This window comes from Salmo salar, chromosome 25, assembly GCF_965601325.2.
Source record: "Salmo salar chromosome 25, fSalSal1, whole genome shotgun sequence".
Classification (NCBI taxonomy): Eukaryota; Metazoa; Chordata; class Actinopteri; order Salmoniformes; family Salmonidae; genus Salmo; species Salmo salar.
The window spans coordinates 41,881,733-41,896,903 of NC_138315.1; the positions used below are offsets into that span (position 1 = coordinate 41,881,733).

Below are 15,171 nucleotides of genomic sequence, written 5' to 3' on the forward strand. Positions count from 1 at the left end.
AAAGAAAAATTATGAAATGTATGCAATCGCTACTGTAAGTCGCTCTGGATAAGAGCGTCTGCTAAATGACTAAAATGTAAAATGACATGTGCTGGCTTGAGCAGGGGGACCTTGCGTGCGCTGCAGGATTGTAATCCATGACGGCGTAGTGTGTTACTAATGGTTTTCTTTGAGACTGTGGTCCCAGCTCTCTTCAGGTCATTGACCAGGTCCTGCCGTGTAGTTCTGGGCTGATCCCTCATCTTCCTCATGATCATTGATGCCCCACGAGGTGAGATCTTGCATGGAGCCCCAGACCGAGGGTGATTGACCGTCATCTTGAACTTCTTCCATTTTCTAATAATTGCGCCAACAGTTGTTGCCTTCTCACCAAGCTGCTTGCGTATTGTCCTGTAGCCCATCCCAGCCTTGTGCAGGTCTACAATTTTATCCCTGATGTCCTTACACAGCTCTCTGGTCTTGGCCATTGTGGAGAGGTTGGAGTCTGTTTGATTGAGTGTGTGGACAGGTGTCTTTTATACAGGTAACGAGTTCAAACAGGTGCAGTTAATACAGGTAATGAGTGGAGGACAGAAGGGCTTCTTAAAGGAAAACTAACAGGTCTGTGAGAGCCGGAATACTTACTGGTTGGTAGGTGATCAAATACTTATGTCATGCAATAAAATGCAAATTAATTACTTAAAAATCATACAATGTGATTTTCTGGAATTTTGTTTTAGATTCCGTCTCTCACAGTTGAGGTGTACCTATGATAAAAATTACAGACCTCTACATGCTTTGTAAGTAGGAAACACTGCTGATTTTGCAGGTTATCAAATACTTGTTCTCCCCACTGTACATGCCCGTCTGAAGTTTGCCAATGAACATCTGAATGATTCAGAGGACAACTGGGTGAAAGTGTTGTGGTCAGATGAGACCAAAATGGAGCTCTTTGACATCAACTCAACTCGCCGTGTTTGGAGGAGGAGGAATGCTGCCTATGACCCCAAGAACACCATCCTCACCGTCAAACATGGAGGTGGAAACATTATGCATTGGGAGTGTTTTTCTGCTAAGGGGACAGGACAACTTCACCGCATCAAAGGGACGATGGATGGGGCCATGTACCGTCAAATCTTGGGTGAGAACCTCCTTCCCTCAGCTAGGGCATTGAAAATGGGTTGTGGATGGGTATTTCAGCATGACAATGACCAAAAACACACGGCCAAGGCAACAAAGGAGTGTCTCAAGAAGAAGCACATTAAGGTCCTGGAGTGGCCTAGCCAGTCTCCAAACCTTAATCCCATAGAAAATCTGTGGAGGGAGCTGAAGGTTCGAGTTGCCAAACGTCAGCCTCGAAACCTTAATGACTTGGAGAAGATTTGCAAAGAGGAGTGGGACAAAATCCCTCCTGAGATGTGTGCAAACCTGGTGGCCAACTACAAGAAACGTCTGACCTCTGTGATTGCCAACAAGGGTTTTGCCACCAAATACTAAGTCATGTTTTGCAGAGGGGTCAAATACTTATTTCCATCATTAAAATGCAAATCAATTTATAAAATTTTTGACATGCATTTTTTCTGGATTGTTTTGTTGTTATTCTGTCTCTCACTGTTCAAATAAACCTACCATTAAAATGATAGTCCGATCATTTCTTTGTCAGTGGGCAAACCGTACAAAATCAGCAGGGGATCAAATACTTTTTTCCCTCACTGTATAAGTCTTTGCTAGGTCAAGTCCCACCTTATCTCAGCTCACTGGTCACCATAGCAGCACCCACCCGTAGCACGTGCTCCAGCAGGTATATTTCACTGGTCATCCCCAAAGCCTATTCCTGAAGCTGGAGACTCATATCTCCCTCACGAACTTTAAGCACCAGCTGTCAGAGCAGCTCACAGATCACTGCACCTGTAGCCCATCCAACTACCTCATCCCCATATTGTTATTTTAAATTTTTGCTCCTTAGCACCCCAGTATCTCTACTTGCACATTCAACTTCTTCACTTCATTTGATCTGACATGCACTGTCAATTGTGGGACCATTCCAAATCATGTCCAATCAATTGAATTTACCACAGGTGGACTCCAATCAAGTTATAGAAACATCTCAAGCATGATCAATGGAAACAGGATGCACCTGAGCTCAATTTCGAGTCTCTTAGCAAAGGGTCTGAATACTTATGTAAATAAGGTATTTCTATTTTATTTGTAATACATTTGCAAAAAAATCTAAAACCTGTTTTCACTTTGTCACATTGATCTATTGATGAAGAAAACGATTCATTGAATCCGTTTTAGAATAAGGCTATAGGGGCCTCCCGAGTGGCGCAGTGGTCTAAGGCACTGCATCTTAGTGCTAGCTGTGCCACTAGAGATCCTGGTTTGAGTCCGGGCTCTGTCGCAGCCGGCCGCGACCGGGAGACCCACGGGGTGGTGCACAATTGGCCCAGCGTCGTCCGGATTAGGGGAGGGTTTGGCCAGCAGGGATGTCCTTGTCCCATCGCGCTCTAGCGACTCCTGTGGTGGGCCGGGCGCATGCTCGCTGACAGTGTTGCCAGGTTTACGGTGTTTCCTCCGACATATTGGTGTGGCTGGCATCCTGGTAAAGTGGGCATTGTGTCAAGAAGCAGTGCAGCTTGATTGGTTTGTGTTTTGGAGGACGCACGGCTCTCGACCTTCGCCTCTCCCGAGTCCGTATGGGAGTTGCAGCGATGAGAGAAGACTGTAACTACCAATTGGTACCACAAAATTGGGAAGGAAAGGGTAACACAAATGGAATAATAAATGTATTTAACCAGGTAGGCCAGTTGAGAACAAGTTCTCATTTACAACTGCGACCTGGCCAAGATAAAGCAAAGCAGTGCGACACAAACAACAACACAAGGTTACACATGGAACAAACAAACGTACAGTCAATAACACAATAGAAAAAAGTCTATATACAGTGTGTGCAAATGGCGTAAGGCAATTAATAGGCCATAGTAGCGAAGTAATTACAATTTTAGCAAATTAACACTGGAGTGATAGATGTACCGATGATGATGTGCAAGTAGAAATACTGGTGTGCAAAAAAGTAAAGAAAAACAATATGGGGATGAGGTACAGTTGAAGTCGGTAGTTTACATACACCTTAGCCAAATATATTTAAACTCAGTTTTTCACAATTCCTGACATTTAATCCTAGTAAAAATTCCCTGTCTTAGGTCAGTTAGGATCACCACTTTATTTGAAGAATGTGGAATGTCAGAATAATAGTGTAGAGTGATTTATTTCAGCTTTTATTTCTTTCATCACATTCCCAGTGGGTCAGAAGTTTACATACACTCAATTAGTATTTGGTAGCATTGCCTTTAAATTGTTTAACTTGGGTCAAACGTTTCGGGTAGTCTTCCACAAGCATCCCACTATAAGTTGGGTGAATTTTGGCCCATTCCTCCTGACAGAGCTGGTGTAACTGAGCCAGGTTTGTAGGCCTCCTTGCTCACTCACACTTTTTCAGTTCTGCCCACAAATGTTCTATGGGATTGAGGTCAGGGCTTTGTGATGGCCACTCCAAGTCCTTAACCTCTCTGGGAAATGTGGGACACACTATTCAACAGCCAGTGAAATAGCAGGGCGCCAAATTCAAAACAACAAAAATCTCATAATTCAAATATCTCAAACATACAACTATTTTACACCATTTTAAAGTTGAACTTCTCGTTAATCCAACCACATTGTCCGATTTCATAAAGGCTTTACGGCGAAAGCATAGCATTAGATTGTTAGGACCGCACCTAGACAAGAAAAACCACACAGCCATTTTCCAAGCAAGGAGAGGCGTCACAAAAAAGAGAAATACAGCTAAAAGTAATCACTAACCTTTGATAATCTTCATCAGATGGCACTCATAGGACTTCATGTTACACAATACATGTATGTTTTGCTCGATAAAGTTCATATTTATATCCAAAAACCCCATTTTACATTGGCGTGTAATGTTCAGAAATGTTTTGCCTCCCAAAACTTCCGGTGAATGAGAACATCAATTTACAGAAATACTCATCATAAACGTTGATAAAAAAGGTAACTGTTATTCAAAGAATTATAGACACACTTCTCCTTAATGCAACCGCTGTGTCAGATTTCAAAAAAACTTTACAGCGAAAGCACACTTTGCAATAATCTGAGTACAGTGCTCAGAGAATCCCAGTTCCCCAATAAATGTTCATTTGTTTCAATAAAGTCCATATATATGTCCAAATACCTCCTTTTTGTTTGCGCGTTCGGTAGAGTACTCCAAATGCACTGTCCTCGCGCAGTTAAGTTCAGACGAAAAGTCAAAAGTTATATTACTGTTCGTAGAAACATGTCAAATGATGTATAGAATCAATCTTGAGGATGTTTTTATCATAAATCTTCCATAATATTCCAACCGGATGATTCCTTTGTCTTCAAAAAAGAAAAGGAACACAGCTAACTCTCACGGGAGTGTGCGCCACTGAGCTCATGTCATTTTCTCACTCATCTACTTCCAGGAGCTCTTATTCTCTCCCCATTCACAGTAGAAGCATGAAGCAACGTTCTAAAGACTGTTGACATCGAGTGGAAGCCTTAGGAAGTGCAAAATGAAACCTAAGTCACTGTATACTGGATAGGGAATCACTTGAAAAACTACAAATCTTAGATTTCCCACTTCCTGGTTGGATTTGTCTCAGGTTTGTCCGTGCCATATGAGTTCTGTTATACTCACAGACATCATTCAAACAGTTTTAGAAACTTCAGAGTGTTTTCTGTCCAAATCTACTAATCATATGCACATCCTACCTTCTGGGCCCGAGTAGCAGGCAGTTTAATTTGGGCACGTCATTCATCTGAATTTCCGAATACTGCTCCCGTCACTAAAAAGTTAAGCAATTTTGCCACAACTTTGGAAGTATGCTTGAGGTCATTGTCCATTTGGAAGACCCATTTATGTCCAAGCTTTAACTTCCTGACTGATGTCTTGAGATGTTGCTTCAATATATCCACATACTTTTCCTGCCTCACGATGCCATCTATTTTGTGAAGTGCACCAGTCCCTCCTGCAGCAAAGCACCCCTACAACATGATGCTGCCACCCCCGTGCTTCACGGTTGGGATGGTGTTCTTCGGCTCGCAAGGCTCCCCCTTTTTCCTCCAAACATAACGATGGTCATTATGGCCAAACAGTTGTATTTTTGTTTCATCAGACCAGAGGACATTTCTCCAAAAAGTATGATCTTTGTCCCCATGTGCATTTGCAAACCGTAGTCTGGCTTTTTTATGGCGATTTTGGAGCAGTGGCTTCTTCCTTGCTGAGCGGCCTTTCAGGTTATGTCAATATAGGACTCGTTTTACTGTGGATATAGATACTTTTGTACCCGTTTCCTCCAGCATCTTCACATGGTCCTTTGCTGTTGTTCTGGGATTGATTTGTACTTTTCGCACCAAAGTACGTTCATCTCTAGGAGTCAGAACGCGTCACCTTCCTGAGTGGTATGATGGCTCCGTGGTCCCATGGTGTTTATACTTGCATACTACTGTTTGTACAGATGAACGTGGTACCTTCAGGCGTTAGGAAATTGCTCCCAAGGATGAACCAGACTTGTGGAGGTCTACAATTTATTTTCTGAGGTCTTGGCTGATTTCTTTTGATTTTCCCATGATGTCAAGCAAAGAGAGAGGCACTGAGTTTGAAGGTAGGCCTTGAAATGCATCCAGAGGTACAGCTCCAATTGACTCAAATGATTAGCCTATTAGTCAATTAGCCTATCAGAAGCTTCTAAAGTCATGACATAGTTTTCTGGAATTTTCCAAGCTGTTTTAAGGCACAGTCAACTTAATCTATGTAAATTTCTGACCCAGTGGAATTGTGATACAGTGAATTATAAGTGAAATAATCTGTCTGTAAACAATTGTTGGAACAATTACTTGTGTCATGCACGAAGTAGATGTCCTTACCGACTTGCCGAAACTATAGTTTGTTATCAAGAAATTCGTGGAGTGGTTGACAAATGACTTTTAATGACGCCAACCTTAGTGTATGTAAACTTCCGACTTCAAGTGTACATACAGTGCCGTGAAAAAGTATTTGCCCCCTTTCAGATTCTCTATTTTTTTATATATTTTTATACTGAATGTTATCAGATCTTCAACCAAAACCTAATTTTAGATAAAGGGAACCTGAGTTTACAAAGAAAATTGATACTTATTTTTATTTAATTAACAATGTTGTGCAACACCCAATTCCCCTTTGTGAAAAGTAGTTGCCCTTTACACTCAGTAACTGGTTGTGCCACCTTTAGCTGCAATGACTCCAACCAAATGCTTCCTGTAGTTGTTGATCAGTCTCTCACATTGCGGTGGGGGAATTTTAGCCCGCTCTTGCATGCAGAACTGCTTTAACTCCGCAACATTTTTGGGTTTTAAAGCATGAACTGCTCGTTTCAAATTCTTCCACAAGATCTCAATTGAGATTAGGTCGGGACTTTGACTAGGCCATTCCAAAACTTCAGATTTGTTGCTTGTTAACCATTTTCATGTAGACTTGATTGTGTGTTTTGGATCATTGTCATACCGTTGGTATGAGGTTCTTACTGTAGAATGCAGTGTTTGGTTTTCACCAGACATAATGGGACCCATTTCATCCAAAAAGTGGACTCAAGTTTACCAAGAAGCACCTGGATGATTATCAAGACTCTGGGAAGAATTTTCTATGGACAGATGAGTCAAACGTATATATTTTTGGATGACATGGGTCCCATTATGCCTGGGAAAAACCCAACACTACATTCCACAGTAAGAAGCTCTTACCAACGGTGAAGCGTGGTGGTGGTAGTGTGATGGTTTAGGGATGCTTTGCTGCCTCATGACCTGCACAACTTGCCTAACTAGAAGGAACCATGAATTCTGCTCTGTATCAGAGAATTCTACAGTTGAATGTCAGTCCATCCATCTGTGAGTTGAAGCTGATGCGCAGCTGGGTCATGCAGCAAGCAATCATCCAAAACGCACAATCAAGTCTACATGGAAATGGATAAAAAGCAACAAATCTGAAGTTTTGGAATGGCTTAGTCAAAGTCCAGACCTAATCTCAATTGAGATCTTGTGGCAGAATTTGAAACGAGCAGTTCATGCTTTAAAACCCACAAATGTTGCGGAGTTAAAGCAGTTCTGCATGCAAGAGCGGGCTAAAATTCCCCCACGGCAATGTGAGAGACTGATCAACATCTACAGGAAGCATTAGTTTAGAGTCATTGCAGCTAAAGGTGGCACAACCAGTTATTGAGTGTAAGGGGCAATTACTTTTTCACACAGGGGCATTGGGTGTTACATAACTTTATGAAATACATGAAATAAGTATGCAATTGTCGTGTTATTTGTTCACTCAGGTTCCCTTTATCTAATTTTAGGGTTTGGTTGAAAATTTGATAACACATTCAGTATCAAAAATATGTAAAAGTAGAGAAAATTTGAAAGGGGGCAAATACTTTTTCACAGCACTGTACAAACACAGACAGACATAATGTAAGTGGCTACAATGAGTCAGTTTTGTATGTTGTCTCCCATTTTTCATATGTATTGTTTGTTCCTGAACATGTAAGCTTCAGTATTGGCGCGAGGCCTCGTCAGGGCTGTGACATCTGGCTTTACTGTAGAGACTGATAAAGCTACTATGAACACACCAATTGGTTTTCATATAAATGGGAAATAACGATATTCATTCTCAATCCTTTACGATTCGCCTCACAAAACACTCGTAATGTGGACGTACGTAGCTTGAGTTGCAGTGGAATGCACTGGCATCAGACCATGTGACATTGTGGTAGGAATCAATTCATATATCAATCTATCTCTCAGTAACAACTTTTTTTGGAAGTCTATTCATCTAGTTTGAGGTGGAGTGAAAGGTTTGCCAAGGATGAATCTCTGCATGATGCCCTTTTTGAGGTCGCTGGCTACTGGTCACACAAGGTGACCGATGTTTGTGCATGACACAGGCCCTTGGTCAGTGTGGTTGGCCACTGGCACTACCCCATAGTCAACATAGTTGGTATCAGCTCAACAGACATGCAGTGAGTGGGTGTTCGTATTACTATGAGGTCCATCCTTGTTCCATGACTTACTTTCAAAAGGCTGAGTGAGACAACTTGAGATGCCTCAAAAAGTTGAACTACTGTGTAAATCTTCTGTTGTTATCAAACTATGAATTGCGCGTGTGATATCTTTTGTGTTTTAGCACTGTACGTGTGGCGCTAAGTCCAGTATGTGTTCCATCTCCCACAAGCTTTTTGTAGTGGAATTGCTGTTCTATTCCCATATCAATATCAACCTTGAGATGTTCTTCCCAGTGTTACAACAAACAACACTGTCTGTTCATTTAGCTGTGTTTAACTCTTTTTCCTGCTTGGCCATGGTCCACTTTAAGCTGCATTTTGACTTGAGCTTTGATCTTTGACCTCTGTGAGACCTGAGCATGATCGTATGAACCCTGGTGTGACCCTCTGTGCCCGTTGTTTAGTGAGTCTTATTTGTGTTCCAGATTCTCCCTCGTCTGTGGTTAACAAACAGCTGGGATCCATGACTCTGGATGAGCAGCAGGGTGCGTCTCCTTTCTCTCTCTCTCTCTCTCTCTCTCTCTCTCTCTCTCTCGCTCTCATTCTATCCCTATAGTCTCTTATCTCTCCTTTTTCTTTCTGTTCTTTTGTATCTCTGTCTTCCTCCGGCCTTTCTCTCTGTCGTCTGTGTGGCATAAAAAATGATATAATAATTTGCATGAGACTTCTGGCGTGCCTTCTTGTCCCGCCACCATCTTTACCATGAGACTTCCGGCTTGCCCCTCCACCAGCTTTACCTGAGTGCATGTTCACTAGACATGCATTCTCATCCCTTTTGGCCAACCGAGTCCCCAGGGCGGAGACTGGTGTTAGCTATTTTCTCCAAGGCTCTCTTGTTGCAACTGTAGCTTGAGATAATGTTAGGTAATTCCTCAGCCTTTAAGTATTGATTTTATTTTGGACCGGTAACATAATCCAGGGCCGTATTTATGAACAGACACACAGGGCACGTGCCCCTGGGCTCCAAACCTGGCCCTGACGCAATCTCGCTGTCCTCCTGGCTTTTCACTCAGTCACAGCCGTGCTGTAGATCATCTCACGCTCAAACTGTTCCCTCTCAATGCGATCGTCTCCTGTATTGGCTTCTTTTTTTTTTTACAGAACAACGCAAAAGGCCCTAGAATGACAGTGACATTCCAAACTGCTTTGTGATGAACTGTTGCGTGTGGTGGTAGTTCGAGAGGCTTGCATTTAACCCCTGTATCTTTGTGGTGTTCCCCTCTCACCTGTGTGACGTTTTGGTTCAAATCTGGGTCAAATACTAAAAGGGTGCGCTTCATTTAGCTTTGATTTAGCTTCACGCTCCCATTTCTTCTATTGTCACCATTGTGATGGGCAAGTTAAATCTAACCAAGTGCACCTCACGTTTTTTTTAAATGTATGAATCACTGTATGTATTGCTGCTGTGGATTGATGGTTAGCATTCCTCTCTTCCTCTATGTATGGATGAAACTTGAAACTTGTGTAACACAGTTAGTAGGAGGTGAGTGTACAATGCAGCACAGAGGCGTACAGCCTTTTTAAGCATTGCCATTGACCTACCTAAAATAACAATGCTGCATGTTACCATCGCATTAGATTGTCCTGTATATTAAAAACAAAACCGTGTACCTGTCTTATAAAATATAATCTATTTGACATGTTTTTAGCTAGCATAACTACAGACTACATTATGCAAAGTGCTGAAATGGAATACAAAGTGGTTTTATCTATTTGCTAAATTAATATTAGTCTCTACACACTATTTCAAAATCAACTAATCAATATTGTTTTGTCCCCAATTCTGAAATGTACTGTAACACCTAACATGGAAACACAACGATGAAGAACTCTGTTGAAAATGTATAGTTGCGAGTAGGATTGCAAAATTCCACACAATGTTCAATAAATTCCCTGGTTTTCCAGAAATTCTGGTTGAAGGATTTTGTATTTCCTGCTTATTGCCTCCTAATTCTGGGAATCTTCCAACCAGGATTTTGGAAAAACAACTGAATTTATTGAAAGTTCCTGGAATTTTTGCAACCGTAATCGCTATTGTGGTTTTTATTTTGGTAACCAGGCAAAACTATTGTCATATACTGTATATTATGCAATAATCTCTCTTTCTCCTTTTCTTCCTCTCATTCTCTCTATCTCTCTCTATCGGTCTCTGTCTCTCTGTGTGTGTGTGTGTTCTCCCGCTCAGGAGCATCAGAAGCTGTGAGTGTGAGTGCTGGAGCGAGTTCAGTCAAAGTGAAAACTCTGACTGCGTCTGCGTCTGCGTCTGCCAGTGTAACTGGAACCTCGTCTGGGGCACCCAGCAGCAGTACTGGACCTGGAGGTAGCCGAGCCAGCACGGCAGAACCCGTCCTGAGTCTACACTACAGCACTGAGGGAACCACCACCAGTACCATCAAACTGGACTTCACTGACGAGTGGTGAGCATGCGACTCCGACTACACTGCTTAGAAAGCCAGAAGCACAACTTCACACTATTCGAACTTTAGAAGGTGATTTTTACAGACCCAGATTAAGCCTGCTGCTGGACTAAAAGGCACGCTCAATGGAGATTCTTAATGGATAGCACAATACTGAACATCGAGGGAAACCGACCCTTGATGTTCCCAGATTTTTACTCACCAAATGAATATTCACAAATTGAAATCAAGTGTCTCATCTTGGTGATGTAAGGTTGTTCTTTGAGACCGACTCTTACCCTCTCTCCTTTGCCCACCCCCTGTTCTCTACAGGAGCCGCAGAGCTCCCAATTCCAGGGGCAGCGGAGCCTCCAGTTCCAGGGGCAGCGGAGCCTCCAGTTCCAGGGGCAGCGGAGCCTCCAGTTCCAGGGGCAGCAGAGCCTCCAGTTCCAGGGGCAGCGTAGCCTCCAGTTCCAGGGGCAGCGGAGCCTCCAGTGGAGAGCCCAAACCGTCAGAGGCAGCAGGGGCCGCCCAGACTAGGGAAGGGCCCTTGGCAGAGAGCTCTGCCTCAGAGCAGGGTGAGGACTGGAGTGGCCTAGTGGCCATGATTGTTAGTGTTACTGTCCTCTATGGGATTCCATGTGTAGCACTGATCAGGAAAGCGGCATTAGTTCCAGTAGTTCTGCTGTATTGCCGACACCTAGACAACTGAGCCTCATACTGACCACATCTCTCTTCCTTCCTCTCCCCTCCTTCAATACCAGTGGCTGTGTCAGAGCCCTCCGGCCAGAGCAGGTCTGCTGCTTCCCACACAGACCCAATGTGTGAGGCTGGGGGTGCCTCCTTCTCCAACACCCAGGGCTCCATGCAGGCCCAGGCCCCAGCACAAGCCTCCTCTGTGGGGGATAGTGTGACTGCCATGCCCCTGGAGAGGAGCCAGGGTGTGGGTGCAGAGGACACCACTGGGGGGTGCAGGAGAGAGGAGCCTGTGGGGGAGGGGGGGCATGGGGGTCCAGGGGGGCAGGGGGTTCCAACGGGACCGGGTGGACAGGGTCAACCCTCCCGTAGCCACCAGGACTCAGACGACAGTGATGACGACCCAATTCTTATCCCCTCTGCGAGGTACAGAGGAGGACAGGGACAGAGGTATGGACTGCAGCACTACAACACACACAGTATTTTGATATGTTGGTGTTGAGTATCCCATTTAATGTCACATCCTCTGTATATTGCCGTGAGGAAACCTTTTTTCTTGTTCTGTGTGGTCATGTACTGTTAATGATTCTGCTATAAACATAGATCTAATTTCAGAGGATCAGCGGTAGGAGATAGGATGATCAGGTAACGTCTGTGTGTCCACAACTATAATATCTAACCTGCAAGCAGTTGAAGAACTTTAACTTCCAAAACTACAGCTCCCATGAGTCCAAGCAACCCCCCCCTGAGACTCTAATGTAGTCTACAGGATGTGGTGTTTGTAGTTTTCACCAGCAGGATTAAGCCTTGTGGGTGTGATGGGCACTGTTGTGAAACACTATTTGTGTGAGCATGCATATGCATGTGTGTACCACCACCATTCACTAAGAGGAAAGCTATTAGCTACATTATCCCTGGTAGGTACATAGTGATGTCACGAGGGTAACAGGCAACACCAAAGATGCAACAACCAGTGAATGAATGAAACCCTACAAACCCTGGAGAAAAATGTAGATTATACCTATTGGTTATATAGCCAGCTTAGACTAAGCTTAGTACCTGACCTGCTCATTGTTTACTCACAATACAAGAGAGATAAGAGAAGGAGAGAGAGGAGATGGATGTTATCTACAGTGTGAAGTGAAATAAGGACATTGTCTTCTCTACAGTATGTGTAGGGTTGTTGAGGTTGTAGAGGACTAGTGACGGTCAGTTAGCGTGGCATGTGAGTAGTAGAGGACTAGTGACGGTCAGTTAGCGTGGCATGTGAGTAGTAGAGGACTAGTGACGGTCAGTTAGCGTGGCATGTGAGTAGTAGAGGACTAGTGACGGTCAGTTAGCGTGGCATGTGAGTAGTAGAGGACTAGTGACGGTCAGTTAGCGTGGCATGTGAGTAGTAGAGGACTAGTGACGGTCAGTTAGCGTGGCATGTGAGTAGTAGAGGACTAGTGGCGGTCAGTTAGCGTGGCATGTGAGTAGTAGAGGACTAGTGGCGGTCAGTTAGCGTGGCATGTGAGTAGTAGAGGACTAGTGGCGGTCAGTTAGCGTGGCATGTGAGTAGTAGAGGACTAGTGGCGGTCAGTTAGCGTGGCATGTGAGTAGTAGAGGACTAGTGACGGTCAGTTAGCGTGGCATGTGAGTAGTAGAGGACTAGTGACGGTCAGTTAGCGTGGCATGTGAGTAGTAGAGGACTAGTGACGGTCAGTTAGCGTGGCATGTGAGTAGTAGAGGACTAGTGACGGTCAGTTAGCGTGGCATGTGAGTAGTAGAGGACTAGTGACGGTCAGTTAGCGTGGCATGTGAGTAGTAGAGGACTAGTGACGGTCAGTTAGCGTGGCATGTGAGTAGTAGAGGACTAGTGACGGTCAGTTAGCGTGGCATGTGAGTAGTAGAGGACTAGTGACGGTCAGTTAGCGTGGCATGTGAGTAGTAGAGGACTAGTGACGGTCAGTTAGCGTGGCATGTGAGTAGTAGAGGACTAGTGACGGTCAGTTAGCGTGGCATGTGAGTAGTAGAGGACTAGTGACGGTCAGTTAGCGTGGCATGTGAGTAGTAGAGGACTAGTGACGGTCAGTTAGCGTGGCATGTGAGTAGTAGAGGACTAGTGACGGTCAGTTAGCGTGGCATGTGAGTAGTAGAGGACTAGTGACGGTCAGTTAGCGTGGCATGTGAGTAGTATTTGCAGCTTTGTTGCTGATTGTTTTGGTTTCTTCAGCATCATCGAGGGGTGAACCAGCATGACGCTCAGAATTTACTTTCCTCTCTGCAGGTATAGAGTGAAAGATTTGTACTGTCAGTACTGTGTATAACGTGTGCTTGTGTGTCACAGACGCTCAGCTGCAGCCCGTATCCAGGAACTGTTTCGTCGGAGGAAGGAGAGGAGAGAGATGGAGGAGAGCGAGACCCAGAATATCAGGAGACCCTCAGTCAAAATGGTCTACAAGGGCCACCGCAACTCCAGGACTATGGTACACTAATCTTCACTTCTCGACTTCGGTTACTTCTGGTCGCTCGTTTCCAGCTGACTCTAGATCAGCTTTCCCCTACGCCAACCCCTACTGAAAACATAATGCGAAGAGCAACAAACTAATCCTGGACCAGATGTAGAGAGGGATCCCAGCTGCTGAGCGAACTATCCTCCCGGTTTAATAGAACTAGATAAATATATATATACACACACACACACACACACACACACACACACACACACACACACACACACACACACACACACACACACACACACACAGTGGCCGTTCTAGCTTGTAAACATTGATGTAATTTCAGAGGATCAGCGGTAGGAGATAGGCTGATCAGGTAACGTCTGTGTGTCCACAACTATAACATCAAACCTGTAAGCAGTTGAAGAACTTTAACTTCCAAAATTACAGCTCCCATGAGTCCAAGCAACCCCCCATGAGACTCTACTGTAGTCTACAGGATGTGGTGTTTGTAGTTTTCACCAGCAGGATTAAGCCTTGTGGGTGTGATGGGCACTGTTGTGAAACACTATTCATGTGAGCATGCATATGCATGTGTGTACCACCACCATCCACTAAGAGGAAAGCTATTAGCTACATTAGTAGTGATGTCACGAGGGTAACGGGCAACACCAAAGATGCAACAACCAGTGAATGAATGAAACCCTACAAACCCTGGAGAAAAATGTAGATTATACCTATTGGTTATATAGCCAGCTTAGACTAAACTTAGTACCTGACATACTAATTGTTTACTCACAACAAGCGAGTGATAAGAGGAGAGAGAGGAGATCGATGGCTCCCTGGGTGAAGTAGCCACCTTTTGCAGACATAACAGCCGAACACACTCGTGGCATTCTTTCTACAATGGAAATCAAATATTGTTCGTAAAGTTCTTCCCAACACTGTTGCAGAAGTTCCCACAAATGTGTTGCACTTGCAGGTTGCTTTGCTTTCACCCTTCTGCCCAGTTCATCCCAAACCAGCTCAATGGGGTTTAAGTCCGGTGACTGTGCTGGCCATTCCGTGATTTGAAGCCTACAGTCTTGTTCTTTTCTTCTAAGGTAGTTGTGACATAGCCTGGAGGTAGGTTTTGGGTCATTATCTTGCTGTAGGATGAACCCCTGACCAACTAAGCGTACACCAGAGGGTATTGCATGGCACTGCAAAATGCTGTGGTAGCCATTTTGGTCCAGGCTGCCACTCACTCTGTGCAAGCCGCTGACTCTGGATCCAGCAAAAGAGCCCCAGACCGTCACGCTTCCTCCTCCATGCTTGACAGTTGGTGTCACACACTGAGGAACCATCCTTTAGCCTACTCGATGGCGTACAAAAACCCTGCGTGATGAACCGAAGATTTCAAGTCTTCAGTAGTCCACTGGCGGTGCTTCATGTCCCAGACAAGTCTCTCTTTCTTATTTTGCTTTCTTACTGCCACTCGACTTGTCAAACCTGCAGCTCGAACTATTCTCTTCACAGTTGAAACTGAGACTTGTTTTCTTC

The 15,171-nt window shown here is 44.3% G+C and overlaps 1 protein-coding gene across 5 annotated transcripts in view; it reads left to right on the forward strand.

Annotated features, from left to right (window-relative positions):
- The window catches only part of LOC106586745 (DDB1- and CUL4-associated factor 6), a 62,847-nt gene that overhangs the window by 40,355 nt on the left and 7,321 nt on the right, over window positions 1-15,171 (forward strand). For 2 of the 5 annotated variants that reach the window (XM_014174319.3, XM_014174323.3), the window contains 6 exons: window positions 8,522-8,581; window positions 10,282-10,513; window positions 10,826-11,070; window positions 11,257-11,638; window positions 11,792-11,833; window positions 13,518-13,656. In XM_014174319.3, coding sequence (XP_014029794.2) covers window positions 8,522-8,581; window positions 10,282-10,513; window positions 10,826-11,070; window positions 11,257-11,638; window positions 11,792-11,833; window positions 13,518-13,656 — 1,100 coding nt within the window. The remainder of the gene's footprint in view (window positions 1-8,521; window positions 8,582-10,281; window positions 10,514-10,825; window positions 11,071-11,256; window positions 11,639-11,791; window positions 11,834-13,517; window positions 13,657-15,171) is intronic. The other 3 variants (XM_014174320.3, XM_014174321.3, XM_014174324.3) reach the window with 3 other exon arrangements.